At 52.4% G+C, this 15,887-nt stretch overlaps 2 protein-coding genes across 16 annotated transcripts in view; one reads left to right on the top strand and one right to left on the bottom strand.

The window, feature by feature from the left end:
• The window catches only part of PIK3CD (phosphatidylinositol-4,5-bisphosphate 3-kinase catalytic subunit delta), a 61,396-nt gene extending 56,838 nt beyond the window's left edge, over positions 1-4,558 (top strand). For 8 of the 10 annotated variants that reach the window (XM_010813246.3, XM_024976086.2, XM_005216942.4 and 5 more), the window contains 5 exons: positions 457-624; positions 1,385-1,508; positions 1,657-1,802; positions 2,010-2,142; positions 2,810-4,558. In XM_010813246.3, coding sequence (XP_010811548.1) covers positions 457-624; positions 1,385-1,508; positions 1,657-1,802; positions 2,010-2,142; positions 2,810-2,947 — 709 coding nt within the window. In that variant the 3' untranslated portion in view covers positions 2,948-4,558. The other 2 variants (NM_001205548.2, XM_024976085.2) reach the window with 2 other exon arrangements.
• An 88-nt stretch (positions 4,559-4,646) lies between these two features.
• The window catches only part of CLSTN1 (calsyntenin 1), a 76,023-nt gene continuing 64,782 nt past the window's right edge, over positions 4,647-15,887 (bottom strand). For 2 of the 6 annotated variants that reach the window (XM_059875721.1, XM_024976739.2), the window contains 9 exons: positions 12,816-12,893; positions 11,371-11,528; positions 10,161-10,309; positions 9,482-9,708; positions 8,767-8,937; positions 8,305-8,450; positions 7,162-7,297; positions 6,443-6,627; positions 4,647-6,177 (listed from right to left, as the gene is read on the bottom strand). In XM_059875721.1, coding sequence (XP_059731704.1) covers positions 5,983-6,177; positions 6,443-6,627; positions 7,162-7,297; positions 8,305-8,450; positions 8,767-8,937; positions 9,482-9,708; positions 10,161-10,309; positions 11,371-11,528; positions 12,816-12,893 — 1,445 coding nt within the window. In that variant the 3' untranslated portion in view covers positions 4,647-5,982. The remainder of the gene's footprint in view (positions 6,178-6,442; positions 6,628-7,161; positions 7,298-8,304; positions 8,451-8,766; positions 8,938-9,481; positions 9,709-10,160; positions 10,310-11,370; positions 11,529-12,815; positions 12,894-15,887) is intronic. The other 4 variants (XM_024976738.2, XM_024976740.2, XM_024976741.2 and 1 more) reach the window with 2 other exon arrangements.

The raw sequence follows: 15,887 nt of genomic DNA, 5'->3' as shown, positions 1-15,887 counted from the left end.
TCCTGCATTGACAGGCGTATTCTTGACCACTGAGCCACCCAGAGGGACCAGTTTAAAATTCGGGGTCAGGGAGGCAATAGGGCCATAGGATGAGGATAGAGAATGCCAGCCCTGGCCCGTGGCACCTGTCTCCCTCTATGGTGTCCTTTGCTCCCCAGCATCCCTGGCTTTCTGCTCCATCTTCTTCATCCAGTCACTGGGATTTTTCTTTTTGAACAAACATGGGCTTAGCCAAGGTGCTGACTTTTCCTCTCTGCATCTTGGGTTCTGGTATGACATCTCTAAGGAACTTCCCTGGAGCCCTGGGAGTCAAGGGCTCCTCCCCATACCTCCTCTTTTGCAGCAACTTGAGTAGCATCTCCTTTGGCTTTTGTGGGCTAAGCTCCTCAGGGTCAAGCAGCCCTTGGGACAGCCCTTGACCACTATGTCTGCCTGCCCCTCCTCCCACCCGGCTAGGATGACCCCCTACGGCTGCCTCTCCACTGGGGACCGCACAGGCCTTATCGAGGTGGTGCTTCACTCGGACACCATTGCCAACATCCAGCTGAACAAGAGCAACATGGCGGCCACGGCTGCCTTCAATAAGGATGCTCTGCTCAACTGGCTCAAGTCCAAGAACCCTGGGTAGGTTTTGCGCCCTCGGGACAGACAGCCTCTCCTTCCCAAGGGGTGGAGTTTGGGAATCAAAGGCAAGAAGGGCCTGTGACAGTCTCTGGGGTTTCTTGCTCACCCGAGGACCATCCCATAGACACTGTTGAGGGGTGGGGCAGGTCTCTGTTCCCACAGGTATAGGTTAGTTACTGCCATGTAACAACCACTCTGAACTTTGCTGCTGCCGCTGCTAAGTCACTTCAGTCATGTCTGCACCAGGCGCCTCTGTCCATGGGATTCTCCAGGCGAGAATACTGGAGTGGGTTGCCATACTCTTCTCCAGGGATCTTCCCGACCCTGGGATCTTATGTCTCCTGCACTGGCAGCCAGTTTCTTTACCTCTAGCACCACCTGGGAAGCGTTCCCCCGCCTCCAAACTTTAGGAGCATAAATCACAAATCTGCAACTTGAGCTGGCTCAGCTGAGTGGTTCTTCTGCTGGAATCACTCATGCAGCTGATCTCATCAGGTAGCTTGATTTGCCTGGAGGGTGGCACATCTGGGGCCTCTCTCCATATGGCCTCTCTTGCCTTAGCTTCCCTCTGTAGCAGTGAGGAAGGTTCAGGAGCCGTAAGGTGCCTTAAGGACCCAGCTCCAGAATAAGCCCAGCATCACTTCCTCCATGTTCCATTTGTGCAAGCAAGTCACAAGGCCAGAGTAGAGGGAAGGGCACAAGGACTTAGTAGAAGAAGCTGCAAAGTGGCGTGGCCATGGTTTCCATCCCCACCCCCCAGGGAGGCCCTGGATCGAGCCATTGAGGAGTTCACCCTCTCCTGTGCTGGCTACTGTGTGGCTACCTATGTGCTGGGCATTGGCGATCGTCACAGCGACAACATCATGATCCGAGAGAACGGGCAGGTGGGTGCCTGTTGGCTGGCCCCAGGCCCTGGCCTCTGTGCTCTGCACAGAGCTGCCAGCAGTACCCCCTCCAAGCCCTCCCAGCTCCTTTGGGCCAGGCGCCCTCCTTTCTGACTCCTTTTCAGTCTTTGCTCTCCCCTCCCCTCAGCTGTTCCACATTGATTTCGGCCACTTTCTGGGGAATTTCAAGACCAAGTTTGGAATCAACCGTGAGCGGGTCCCGTTCATCCTCACCTATGACTTTGTCCACGTGATCCAGCAAGGGAAGACGAATAATAGTGAGAAGTTTGAAAGGTGGGAGTGCCTTAGACCCCCCGTGGTGCTGGGGGCCCCAGGTGGAGTCAGCTTATCCCTGGAGGGGTAGTGCTGGGGGTGGGTTGGAGGAAGCTGGGGCTTTGTGTACACGGCTCTTTCCGGGATAAGAGTGGGCCGGCCAGCTGGCTGGCTGGGGTGGAAGTGGCCGGAAGGACCCAAAGCCCCCTCCCCGGCCTCTCCCTGCAGGTTCCGGGGCTACTGTGAGAGGGCCTACACCATCCTGCGGCGCCATGGGCTCCTTTTCCTCCACCTCTTTGCCCTGATGCGGGCGGCAGGCCTGCCTGAGCTCAGCTGCTCCAAAGACATCCAGTATCTCAAGGTAAAGGCCAAGGCAGGGCCCCATCGGGCAGGAGACCAGGGAGCCCGACTTCCTGAGACCTCCCAACCCCCAGGTGTGATGGACCCACAGGGCCCACTGGCCTGGGACCTGGATCTGGCAGGAAGCAGCCGGCATTAACCCGTGTTCTGCCGGTACCTCCTCTGGCCCGCCCGCCGTCCCCCACAGGCTGAGGGTATTTCCACTTGCACGGGAGGGTTCCCTCTGTGGTTAAAAGATATTTTTCCTTCCTGTGTCTTTTCAGTTTGTGAGACTCTGGGGTGGGAAGTGAAGGGTGGTGGGGCCACAGCCCCTGCCTGGTGTTCTCTTTGGTGCCCAGTTCCCAGGATGAAGCCGCTCCCCTGCTTCCTCCTCCGGCCAGCTTCCAGTGGAGAAGGCCAGGTCCTCTGTCCACATGGGGCTTTGGGGCCAAGACCTCCTGGCACAAGCTGACATGTTATTTTGAGGATGGGTTGGGGGGCTGCCTTGCTTTGGGGTCAGAAGGAAGAAGCTCTTCCCCGGGGAGATGCTGTGGGGTGCTCTCCTGACTCCTCTGTGAGGAGGGGGTGTTACCTGCCCAGAGAGGGCAGAGGTGCAGGGGGGGCAGGGGTCCCTGTTGAGCAGGGCCCAGCCCGTCAGGGGGACACCCACTCCTTCGGTTTTGCCCCAGGATTCTCTGGCATTGGGGAAAACGGAGGAGGAGGCTCTGAAGCACTTCCGAGTGAAGTTTAATGAAGCCCTCCGGGAAAGCTGGAAAACCAAAGTGAACTGGCTGGCCCACAACGTGTCCAAAGATAACAGGCAATAATGGCCCCTCCCAGCCCTGCGCCTGGAGACAAGCAAACTCAGTCTTGGGAGGCGAGCACCCTCAGCTACCCTCCAGGGCCAAAAGGCTGGACTGCATCCTTGGGAAAGAACCTACACGACTGCCTTTTGTTTACACTGGTTATTTATTTATGACTTGAAATGTTTCAGGAACTGAACAGCCATACATAGAAATGCATCCTAGAGCGGGGGTGGGGCGCTGTCCTCCGCGTGCCCATCAGAGCCCTGGGCTTTGATGGGAAGACACTGTGAGCCGCACACCTCAGGCTGCATCTTGCCGAGGGTCTATAACCTCAAGTCTTCCAGCTGGTGGATCTGGAGCCAGCCAAGACTCCTCTCTCCCGCCTGGGGGCTGCCTCCTCCCCAGGCTCCCACTGCGCTGTACATGTGTCCGCGCCTGGCGGTCCAGACAGGGCGCCCACGCCTGCTCACCACCTCCACCTGCGTGCTCTCCATTGACTGAGTTCTGGGCAGCTCCCAGAGGCGGCCTGGGTGCCCTCTGGATTTAGGGAGGGTACTTCTGGATACGGGAATTCTCATCTCTGCTGTAAAGCGATTTTGTTTGCGGGTAAGAAAAAAAAAGGTAGCCCAACTACTTACTGACCTCTGTAGTTCTGGGTGAAGGTGAGGGGGATGGCCCTAACCCCCGTCAGGTTGAGTGCATGCTGGTTCTCAAGCCACATTAGAAAGACGGGAGCTTGACTGAGCTCACCCTGGTCATGGATCAAGAGGCAAGCTGGTACAATTGTGCAATTGTGTGTAACCTCCCTCTCCCTGAAGCAGGTTTTAGGTAGTGAAAGACCTACCTCCTCTCCGAAACACTCACTTTTGAGACTCTGCCCCCAGGACCTAGGTAGCAGAGGCATGAGTCAGGGGCATGGGGGCATCTTTTCCTCGGACAGTACTTAGCCAGAAAATGGTTCAGGCTCAGCCTTGGATACATCTGAGGAGCCCTAGGAATGCAGGTCCCTGGGCCTCTGTCGGCCTTTTGGAGCTCACTCTGGAGACAGAGCTAAGAATCTGGGTTTCCAGCAGCCCACAGGTGGGCATAATAGAATCAGCAGCTTACTGGGGACCCACAGGGCGACACCACTTACCTCTCAAAGGCCTTGCAAGGCTCAGCAGTGCCAGAGGTTAACTGCCCTCTCAACAGCCCAAGCATACAGCTTCCAGAAGAGCCTGGGGTACTAGCCTGTTTCTCTGTTCATTAGAGGTGGCTGAGCGGCACCGGCCGTAGCAATCCATGCCACCCACAGAGCTCCACTGACCAGACCCTGGTTCCCAATTAAGTGCTGAATTCATCAGACCCATCTCACCTGTCTGGGAATAGGAAAAGCTGAGTGTACATCTGTCTATTTATTTAAACGAGTCTGTGCTTCCTGGCATGGACAGCACAGTGTGTATACACAGCAATGCTTGGTTTGGGTGCATGGCCTGTGTGCCCGGAGAGAAAAGTATTTTCTATGTTTTTTTTAAAAAACCATTTGATGTTTCCGTATGTGGAAGGTGAGTTTGACATAATTGATGAAGGTTCAGACCAGTAGTCTGAAATCTTGAAGTGAGAGGTTAAAACAGATTAAAAGAAACAAAAGCCTTTGTATGTTATGTTCTTGGCTCAGAAAGAAACCAAGGGAATGTAGGATTCAAATGAAAATGAGACCAAAAAAAACCCGCTCTCCCGCTGGAGTTAGAACCAGACTTTATTGTATGTATACACTTTCTGACCTATTGTCAATATACACATCTGAAAAGTGATACCACGGCCGCTACAGACAGCGAGAGAACGGTCCTGTCTCCACATGAGCGTCTACCCACGGTCTAAACAGAGCAGCTACGGTGACAGTACATGGAGGGGTGGCCACACATGACACGGGACAGCTGGCAGTGTCCTCGAGACTAGCGGTTATGATCACAGCGTAGTGTTCAAAATTATTTTCCCCCGGTTTTAGAAATCTAAAATTTTACATGTACATTAAAAACCAAGTGCTGTAGGGTTTTAGCTCCTGACTGCTGTTCTCTCCTTCCACCACCTACTGGGCGTGGGTTGTATCCCTGGGGCGGGCTCTGGGAGGAGGGGAAACAGCAGTTGCTTGGGAATGGAGTGCTGCCCTCCGGCCCCTGGGCGTCATTTCAGCAAGGTTCTGAGTATGGATTCCCCTAGGCCTGTTGCTGTCTCCAAACCAAGTGGTTAGAGGGTCTGCACATCTGGACGGTCAACATGCACTCTCACCAGCAAGGAAAACTACATCTATTTGGTACGGACCCCAAAGTTGCACCTCTGTGAGGAGCTGCTGGTCCTTGGAGAAACGAGTACACACAGCCAGGGACCCCAGCTCCCCTCAGCCCTATGCCAAATCAGAAATGGGTAGAATCCCAAAGACCTGACCTTTTCCAGCCTCTGAAGAGGGGTCCCTGGCCCGGTCCCCTCCTGCCAGGCAGCAGTTTTGTGCCTGTCTCTCCTCATCCTGGGTGGGGGTGGGAGGTGGGGGTCCTGGGGGTCTCGGTCCCTCCCACGCTCAGTGTCTCCACTTCGCTTTGCATCCAGCCCTGGGTTACACTAGCACAAAAGACACGAGGAACCCAATTTATTTACAAAACATTAAAAAGTCAGTTTATCATCTACATATTAGCCCCATTCTGCCATTTTATACATGCACTAGTGTGGAAAAATAAAAGCTTTAAAAAAAAGAAGAAAGGATTACCAGGTGGGAGTGAGCAATTCTAACCCTTTGTCAAGGAGTCCAGTCACTGCAGCTTTTCTGGAGTTGAGCGAGCGTCAGCTCCTCACATAACTTAAGAGCGATCCCGGCGAACGGGAGGAAGGGGGGTGGCAGGGGAGGGAGCCTACGGGCCTACACACCAAGCAGGGCAGAGACTGGCGGTGGGGAGGGTCTGCAGACCTACTGGCCAGAATGACTTTGTACATCATGGACCCTGGGGGTGGGCAGCGATGGCAGCAGAGTCTCCGGAAGCAGGAAGGAAGACGGGGTGGTGGGGGCTGGTGGGGGGGGGGTGCGCTCAGTAGCTGAGGGTGGAGTCGTCCCACTCCAGCTGCTGCTGCCGGTTCGAGGTCTGCGGGTCCCCGTGCTCCCCCTCGTCCTCCTCACTGCTCTCCGACTCAGCACTGGTGATGTCGTCCTCCTCGTCCCCATCCTCACTCTCCTCTTCCTCCTCCTCCTCTTCCTCCTCACTGCTATGCTGGTCCTCGTATGTCTGACAAAGGGACAACCCAACTGACCGGGTGCTGAATCCAGCCAGAGAGGCTGGACTAGGCTGGAAGAAGCCTCACCACAGACAAAGGGAAACAAAGCTCTGGTCACCACCCACAGTGTGACCAGGACCCTGTATCAGGCCCCATAGGCCTCACTTTAATTGCAGGGTCGTGGTAAGGACCACACGAAGCACAGGAACGTCGGTGGTGGGGGTGGGGGTGGGGGTGGGGTGGGGTGGATGAGCCTCCCAGGGGCTCCACACCTACCTCCATGGGGTTCACGGTGATGGTCAGGGCGGAGTCATCCCAGTCCATTTCATTCTCTTTCCCGGTGTCCTGGTCCCGCATGGTTCTCTGGTGTGCAGCCCGGATCCGGAACACCCCCAGGATGATCATGAAAACCAGGAAGCTGACGCACACCACGATGACGACGGTGGCCGTGCTGGGCACGACTGGGGCGAGAGGAGACAGGACGGCTGTGATGACAGGACCTGTCCTCGGCCCGTGTGCCCTGGGCCTCCCTACTGCTGGCTCCATCAGCCCCCAGAAAACAGATCTCTGAGAAAAGGCTCAGTGCAGGAGTTTGACCCCTTGCTGCCTTGTCTTTGCTCCAGTTTCCTTGTGTGATGGGGAATAAAAGCTGGGCTGGCCAGTGGCTGTTCTGAGCCAGGGGGAAGTGGGTGCTGAGCTCACAGCAGGAGTTGGGGCAGGAGAAGGCAATGGCACCCAACTCCAGCACTCTTGCCTGGAAAATCCCATGGACGGAGGAGCCTGGTGGGCTGCAATCCATGGGGTCACTAAGAGTCAGACACAACTTCACTTTCACTTTTCACTTTCGTGCACTGGAGAAGGAAATGGCAACCCATTCCAGTGTTCTTGCCTGGAGAATTCCAGGGACGGGGGAGCCTGGTGGGCTGCCATCTATGGGGTCGCACAGAGTCAGACACGACTGAAGCAACTTAGCAGCAGCAGCAGCACAGTCCTACCTGCAAACGGGTGGGGGTTGGCCAGGTTGTGACCCGAGAGGTCAATGAAGGAGCGGTGCTCGGGGTGGACAAACTGCGGCTGGGCAGCTATGTGGCTGGCGTGCTCCATGGGGTTGGCTGTGTGGATGACATTCACCTGCAGAAATGGAAAGGCAGCCCGGATGTGTGTGGGGAATGGATATGCACTTGACCAGCACCACCAAAGTGGGCCCTGGATAGGTGCTGGTGGGTGGAGAAAAGGACAGAAGAAGCCAAGGAGGGTGTTGTAATGATCTGATGTTCACACAGCCAAGAAAAAGCCTGCTCTTGTAATAACTCATTTTTATTGTGCCTAATAAAATAATTCATCCACAGCAGACTGGAGGAGAAGGCCTAGCACCACCAGTGGCCCTTTACCTTGGGTCATCTGAGAAGCCTGGGCACAGACCATGTCCCTCTTTTCTCAAAATCACAGCCACACGAAAGAGCACAAATCATAGGCTTTCTTTCTTTCAAATCTGCTACCCTTGGCTCACAGAACACCCTCGTGGACTCTTCAGCCTTGTGAGTCTAATTCTGGGGCTGTGGGGTCACAGTGCAAGTGCTCAACTGCTGAGAATAACTTCTGGTTCACTCCTCTGGGGCACAGAAGCTCTGAGTGACACTAGACATGTCAGAGTGGCCACGTGCCCCCTGGCCACCTGGGCCAGAGTCACCATGACCACGTTCCTCGCAACGCAGTCCTGCCCTGGGCAGAGCATTCACTCCTAGCAGGGCCAGGCCTCTGCAGAGAACCTCCGGGCACTGCTCCTTAGAAAGCAATGTCAGATTTCAAGACACACTCTTGCTCCTCAGCCCAAGGTATCAACCGCCACTCAATCCTGACCACCTCCCTCCAAAGCCCCTCCAAGTCCCGGGCTGAGGGAACCTGTGAAAAGGGCACCGTGCCGGATCCCAGCTCACCCCAAGTACAACCTGTCACCCTAAACCCGTGTAGGTCTAGCCTGAAGCAGTACCCCCAGGTGGAAAAGGTGACCCACCCCGATGAACCCCAACAGTGACCACTACAAATGCCCTGGAAATCAGCATTTGCAAACATCAGGGTCGTAAGTGGGTGCTCATTCACCATGCCACTGGCCTTTCTCTGCAGAGGCCGGCTCTCACCTCCACCTGGAACTCTTTGCTGACGTAACGACCATTCAGCTCAGAGCAGACAAGCTTGAACTTGCGGTCAAGCAAGGACCTGGTGTGCCAGTTCCGATAGCGCAGGAGGTGTAAGATCTCCTCATAGCTGGCCATGGTGTCAACACCTGCGGGCGAGGAGGAGACAGCAGTGTGGAGTTAGGAACACAGGCTGCAGGCAAACGCAGGTGGTTCCCAAGGCACTCAGCCATGCCTGGCTGTCCAACTGTGGGGTATCTCCCCGTCCTGAAGGGCGTGTGCCATAACGTGCCCAGACATCCACCCTTTATGGGGATGGGGCACCAGGCAGAGCTGCCCTCCCCTCCCCATCTGGAAGCTGGCAGCCACCGCTCGGCCCAGTCAACACTCTCCCTTCCCGCCCCATCTAGGGCTCCCTCCAGGTTTTGAGCTGGGAAGACAGCTCCGAGCTGTCACTCTTCCCACCTGTGAAGACCACGCCCATGTCAGAGCTGCTCATTTCGATGCCCTTCTGCTGCAGGCGGGCCGCGTCCACCTCCAGGCTCTCCTGCTCTCCATTCAGTTCTTCTCCCTCCACTGTGACCTCACAGGTGTCCAGGTCGTGCACGATCTCCTCTGACACCAGTGACTCTTGAACTGCAAAAATAGCCCAACCGGAAATAGCAGAGGCCGTGGAGCCTGGAGAGGAGGTCACAGCAACGGCCTGCCTGCTCATCCTCAAACTCACAGAGCCCTTTTAGGGACCATGGATGGAGGTATGGGACAGTCACTTTCAAGAACTGGGGGTGTTTTATGCGTCTAAGGAGGACTGAATGAATAGAGAGAAGGTCTGAGAATGGGGGGCGGTCTGTCCTGCTGGGACTGCCAGCCAGCAGGAGCATCCCCCAACTGCATCCCCTGCCCTGGTCTCCATCCTCTCAACCGCCAAGATCTATCTGACTCTGATGTCAAGCTGGGAAAAGATCAAAGAACCACCCCCTCCCCCAATAAGTGGGTTTCCAAAGATCAGAAGGAGCTCCAGCCCACAGTCAGATTTTAGAAGCAAATCCAAAACAGCACAGAAACATTCAAGTTTCCAAAACCACAGAGGAAAAGGGCAGGGATTTTTCCCTGGCAGCCGCAGTGGGTTTCAGCTGCACAGTTTAGAGCTGAGGCAGGGGCGACTGTTCTGGGCTATCACCTGTCGGGTCCTCATCCCCTTCCCCTTCGGGTTCCACTTCTCTCGTGATGGTGCTGATGATCCGAAGCTCGGGGAAGAGGAAAACCCCCTCCGAGCTTTCAAATTCGGAAGCCGCTCGAGCAAAATGGTGGATGCCGCTCAGACTGATCTTGGGCTCTTCTGGCTGCAAAACCATTATGTAGCCGTCCACTGGGGGGATGGAGATGCAGGTGGCCTCGTTAAAACACCTGTCAACAAGGAAGGGGAGGGGAGGGTCAGGGCTTGAAAAGATGACTTCTCAGGCTATACTCCCAGAGGAGGAAATGTCATAGGGTCATCCAGTATTCTTGCCTGGAGAATCCAATGGACAGAGGAGCCTGGCAGGCCACAGTCCATGGGGTTGCAAAGAGTTGGACGTGACTGAGCACAACACACACACACACACACACACACACACTGCAGGCCACACAAGGGTGCTCGGAGGTGGCACAGGCAGGATTCCACAACCACCTAGGGGACAAGACGCTGGCCACTCCCAGAATGTGCTTCCAAACATCACTCAAAGTTTCTGGAAACAAGTGACCATAAGCTTACAGAAGGGAGGCTGGTTTGTCCTAAAAAACTTAAATGCACATGTTTTCTTCTCAAGGATCACTGGGCAAAGACAGACAAGATTTACTGCTAACAAATCAGCACCTACTTGACCGTGCTGGTGATTTTGAGTCTTCGGATCCCTGGGGTGGGGAACTGTCGTGAATTAAGGTAGGAAACATGCTGCATGGCCTTATCAAGCTCCCCCACGTCCTCTCCCTCCAAGGTCAACGTCGACTGACTAGGGTTGGCCTGGATCTGAAATGGCACCAAAACAGACAGGAGAGGAGTAAGGTTGTCTGCAAGGAGGTGAAACCATGAACGCGCTGACAAAGAGAATTAGCTTGGGATTGATGTGAACTGGTGACTTAGGAAAAGAAAAGCTTGTAGAATTCCAGTGACCATGACCCTATGATACGACAGTAAATATCAAAGGCGCAAACAGATCTGTGATATTAAGAAGAAAAAGAATGCCTGGTCTTTGTTCCTGGTTTCTGGCACGGACCTCCTAAAACCCTTGGAATTTCTTGAGGGATAGGAGCATCTTTTGTTATTCCTGATTAAGCCCCTTTCAACCACCCCAGAGTTTACCTTAATGAGGTGACTCTTGGTGGAGCCCTAGATAGTTTCTGGATAGGGACTGGTTGCTAGAGAAACAAACCGTGTGGTGAGAGTGGACCTTCAGTCCTACCCTTGAAGGGAGAAAGGCTGGAGACTGTGTTAATTGATCACAGTGGTTAATGATTTGATCCATCATGCTTATATAATGGAATCTCTACAAAACCCCCAAACAACAGGGTCTGGAGAACTGGGTTTGCAGACACAGCAAGGTGCTGGGGGGTTGGGGGTGGAAGCCCTGTGCACTCCCCTCACCCCAGGCCCTGAGCATCTCTTCCACCTGCTTGTTCCTGAGTTGCATCCCTTACAATAAACCAGTAACTGTAGTAAAGTGTTTTGTGGGGTTTTCTGAGCAGTTCTGCAAATTATTGAAACTGAAAAGGGGGAGGGGTTTTGGGAACCCTGGACTTGCAGCCAAGCTGGATGGAAGTGTGGGTACCAGGGGCCTGGAAGCTTGTCTGGCAGCTGAGGAGCAGACGTCTGGTGGGCTGTGGGGCCTAGTGCCCAGTCAGTGTCAGGATGGAAGTAGACTATGGGACAACTGGGGAGCAGGGGCCCAAAGAGCTGGAGAGTTAGGGTGTGGTGCCAGAGGTGTGAAGAGTAAAAACAGATCAACCAGTGCCAGTGGCCTTTACACTTGAGGTCAAAGAAGGTGTGGGTGCAGGGGAGTGGGGTGCCAGGCAGGGGGGTGCCTGTGTTACCTTGACACCTCTGCCATTGTCTTCGGGGGTGTGCAGGTCTAGCCCCTCTTTGCAGGTATACAGACAGTCAATCACCTTCTTATCTGTGAGCTTCCCAGAACGGATGGTCAGGCCAGCCAGATTACCTCGGAAAAACTGGGTCATGCGCAGGTCACCACCTGTGGAACATGGGGGAGGGAAAGCAGAAATTGTGGGGGCAGCCTGGGCCTCCCATCTCACTTTTCAATGTGGTGTTACCGGTGGTGGTGGCTTGATGGGTGGACATGCGGGTTAGTTCCTATCAGATCCTGTTAGCCTTGCAGCTGACATGGAAGCACAATGAGGAAATTAAATGGTTTATGATCATGCATGTGGCCCGGAGAAGAGAGGAGCTGGTGGTGATGTGTCCCTCACCAGAAGCCCAGAGGTCCCATGATTGTGGGCCACTCCCCAGTAAGGGTGGTCCATGCTGCACTGGTCACCATGGCACGCAAGTGACATCTTACTGGTGCTAGTCTCTTCAACCACTGCCTTCTCAGTCAGCTGGATCAGATGCTGGGCTGCCTTTTTAAAATTTATTTATTTTTGGCTGGACCATGTGGATGCAGGATCTTAGTTCCCTGACCAGGAATCACACCTGGGCCCCTGAAGTGAAAGCGCTGGGTCCTGACCACTGGACGAAAAGGGAATTCCCCTTAGGTTGCTTTTTTCTAACTGAGCATATTCCCAGAATACATACAAACTCGGGGATGAACATACACAAGCAGGAGTAGAAAGATGAGTGTTAAAACCCCATCCTGCACTTAGAAGCCTAGTATCAAGGCCACTCAGATGGCTGTTTCATTGACTCGCAGCATGCCTGTCTCCAACTACTGAGGACAGCTGAGGAGAGTGAAGATGTTATAAGAAAAAGCCAGAAAGTGGCCCTTGACAGGCTGTCACAAAGAGCCAATATCAGGAGGTAGTAAACCCTGTTCCTACACTGAAGGAGAAGAGCCTGACTGTCAGCAGCACGTCTCAATCCTGACAAGGACATTACACGCAACATCACTGTTAGGGATTGAGATCTCTAAGAAACATTATTTAGAATTTATTATCGGGCAGGACAGAATATCTAGACACGAGTCTTTTCCTGTCTGGTGGTTCAGACACACAAGCAGCAGGAGGTAGCCTCCCAAGCCTTGTCTGTGAGATTTCAGCAAGGTGTCTCAGGCAGTGGGATGGGGTGAGATTTGATGAAGGGGGTAAAAGAAACTCCCATTAGTGCCTCGCATGAATGAGTCATTTGCTCTCACTTCAGCTGGGATCAGCACGGGCAGAAAAAGGAAATCCCATGATGCAATGGGGCAGCATAAGGCAAAGCAGCAGCTCAAGACAGTGTCTGGGACCCAAACGCAACCGGGGTGTCGCATGCGGAATGGGCAATGAATGGAGGTCTTGTCTTTAAATGAAACACAATAGTGAACCGTAGGCAAGAGTCCAGGGACCTGCGGAGGCCAGAGGCACAGGCTCAGTTTCATTGTCACTTTCAACTCCTGAATACTCTGTAGAAAAGCAAGACAGACAATATAAAAGGACCAAGAGGTTAGGCTCTTCAGAACTGGACCTTGAAAATTAGTTTCGAAAAGTTACCAAACCCAAAGAGAACACTTCGCCTCTCATCCCTCTTGACACACTCCACCTGGATGAAGCTTGTACATCATCACCTTTTACCACCCCAATGCTTCTTCCCATCCTTTTAAAAAAAAGTTTAATTGTAGTTGATTTACGAAGTTAATCTCTGTTGTTCAGCAATGTGATTCAGTTACACACACACACACACACACCCTTTTTCATATTCTTTTCCATTATGGTTGATCAGAGGATATTGAATATAGTTCTCTGGGCTATCCAGTAGGACCATGTTGTTCATCTTTTTCCAGTCTTTTATTTTGCCTTCCTACAGCCTCCTTGCCAAAACACAAGTTGGATTCAAAATAAGACGGAGTGAAAGCCGTGTGCTCAATTCACTGATCTCTTCAACCTGCCCAGGCAGGACCCAGCCAGATGGTGGCTGACGTTGGTGGCAGAGACGGACCCCATGCAAATGGCAGCCCTCCTGGACCACAGTGCCAGCCTTCCTGATGGGGACACACACATCAGCATCCAAAGGGTGCTATGTAGTGAATGTGTATAACTTTTGAAGGCTCAAAAGGAGTACATAATTGGTTGAGACTTTGACTTCCAAGGGACAGAGGAAGGAAGGCATTTTTAACCAGTTTTTCTGAACAGGAAGGGAGTCAGAGATTAGGGAACTTAACCCAGAGAAACATACTCAATCAGTGATGGCTCAGGGACAGCAGCTGCTGTCCCCACCAGTGTTCTGGGTCCAGGCACACACCCACCCGATAAGAGGACAGAGTCTCCACTTTCAAGACTGCTTCCCTGTGTCCGCCCCATCTTGCAGAACAGGCCTCTCCACCTTTAGCTTTAGCTGCAGATGAGTGGGCTCCAGACCAGGTGTGCACAGGTGAGCCCTGGGGCCCACATAGATCCTCTGTCTTCACAACCCACAGTAAGAACTGATGTTTCTGTTGATGCAATGAGGGGGCCTAAAGCCTGAGTTCCCCATAGTGAATTTGAAAAGAAAGGGATCTCAAATCCCCTGAAAGGAAGAAAGGAGATCTTTTTTCCTGTTAACTACAATTTCTAAAAACTTGTGTTTGGTTTGGAGATCTAGGGAGATTTTTCTGGCTGAGGATGCCGAGAGGGCTGAGGTAGAAAGAGATGAGAGAGGGTGAAAGTGACGGCCATCTGACAGCAGAGGCACCAGGACACGAACAGGAAGGCAGACTGGAATGTGAGGGCTTATTTTAACCCATGCAACAAAGTTCTCAGAATACAAAATAACACTTAGGTTGGCTCTTGTATTCTTATTCAAGTCTTTACTGAGAAATTGTGGAAGCTAATATGAACTGAAATTTTAAGAATAAGAAAAACTTCCGATATGCCCAATAATTTATTCCTCACTCCTTGGTCTCACGTTCTCATTTCTTACAACCGACTGTCACCAGAATTAAATCTGGGAATTCACTGAAGAAGTTCACTGTGAATACTGTCGTATTCCTTTTCATTTGAAAGGATCTGCAGGAAGATTATGAAATTCAATCCTCCTAAAAGCAGCAAAACTGTCTTGGAAACTGTTGTTGTTCAGTTGCTCAGTCGTGTTGGACTCTGCAACCCCACGGCCTGCAGCATGCCAGGTTTCCCTGTCCTTCACCGTCTCCCAGAGTTTGCTCAAATGATGTCTTGGAAATTAGGCTCTTTCATAAATTTCTAGTCTAACTCCAGGTACAACACTTCCACAGAGAAGGAAAAGGAAGGCTGATTTAGCAGGTACATGTGATGATGACACCCTGCAGTCACACAACAGAGTCAAGGGCAAGGGTTGGAGGCGGGACCCCATGAACCTCAACGGCAGACCAGGAGACCTGTCAACTTGGGTGGGAAAGATCACATGCTTATTTTCACTAACTTCTAATATTTAGTTTTCCCTTTCCTTATAAATGTCAGCTACAAATGACAAGAATATTGGAAGAAACCGTGACTTTGCAAATAGAAATCATGTCCCATTGCATCGACAAGCATTGTTACAAAGCCCCTTGCTATTCTGACTCACAGCAGTTAACAGATGTGCCTGATCTTCACATGTGAAGAGTGGCGCAAATGTTACTATTTCACAAATAAGGGCTTTTAGCACTTGCATAACTGTATGTACTTCAATCTAATTGGTCACCTTTGAAATCCTATGTATTTTATTTTATAGGGTCATAAGAAATTATCCTTCTAAGAAGGGATCCTCAGGCTTCCCAGACTACCAGAGGAATCCATGGCACAGAAAACGTTAACACTCTTCATTCGGTGGATCAGAGACCCCGGCCTGAGTGCACCAGCTCCAGGGCTTCAAACCCTAGCGCCATGTGATCAGCTGATTAACACGGCTTGCTTCTTTTCTTCATCTCAGTTTTTCAGCTGTGAAATAGGGATAAAAAGAGCTTCTGCCCCACAGACGTACCACTTAGAATTAATGAGATAATGTATGTTAAGCCATAAGCACACAGCCTGCCACTTAGAAAACAAGAATAAGCTGTACTGTCTTGCTGGTGATTGTCATCACATCCCATCTCGGTCTTTCGGCAGAGACGCCCACAGACTCTTCTCCAGTCCTCACTGAAGTGCTTCTACCAGGCTACCAAGCACAAACACTCTGATGTGCCCTCTGGGCCAGAGCAACTCACACATCTGCTGTTTCTGTGTTTTTGTAAACTTTCCAATTAACAGATTAATTTATAAACATATTCCTCAACACACTCTCTCTCTGCACAACGCTCCCTCCCAGGCCCTCAGGAAGGGTGTTCCCATCCTTCACTGCCTCCAGCGAGCATCACAGAGCTGCCCCAAAGCCTTGCACAGCAATGCCCCCAGAAAGGCAACACCAGGCAAAGGAATGAAAAGATAAAGGACAGGACAGCAAGGAATGAGAATACTGAGAAGAGCCT

Source organism: Bos taurus, chromosome 16 (genome assembly GCF_002263795.3).
Source record: "Bos taurus isolate L1 Dominette 01449 registration number 42190680 breed Hereford chromosome 16, ARS-UCD2.0, whole genome shotgun sequence".
In the NCBI taxonomy this organism is placed as follows: domain Eukaryota; kingdom Metazoa; phylum Chordata; class Mammalia; order Artiodactyla; family Bovidae; genus Bos; species Bos taurus.
Note: the sequence above shows the minus strand (reverse complement) of the source record. Positions and strands in the feature narration are given on the sequence as shown.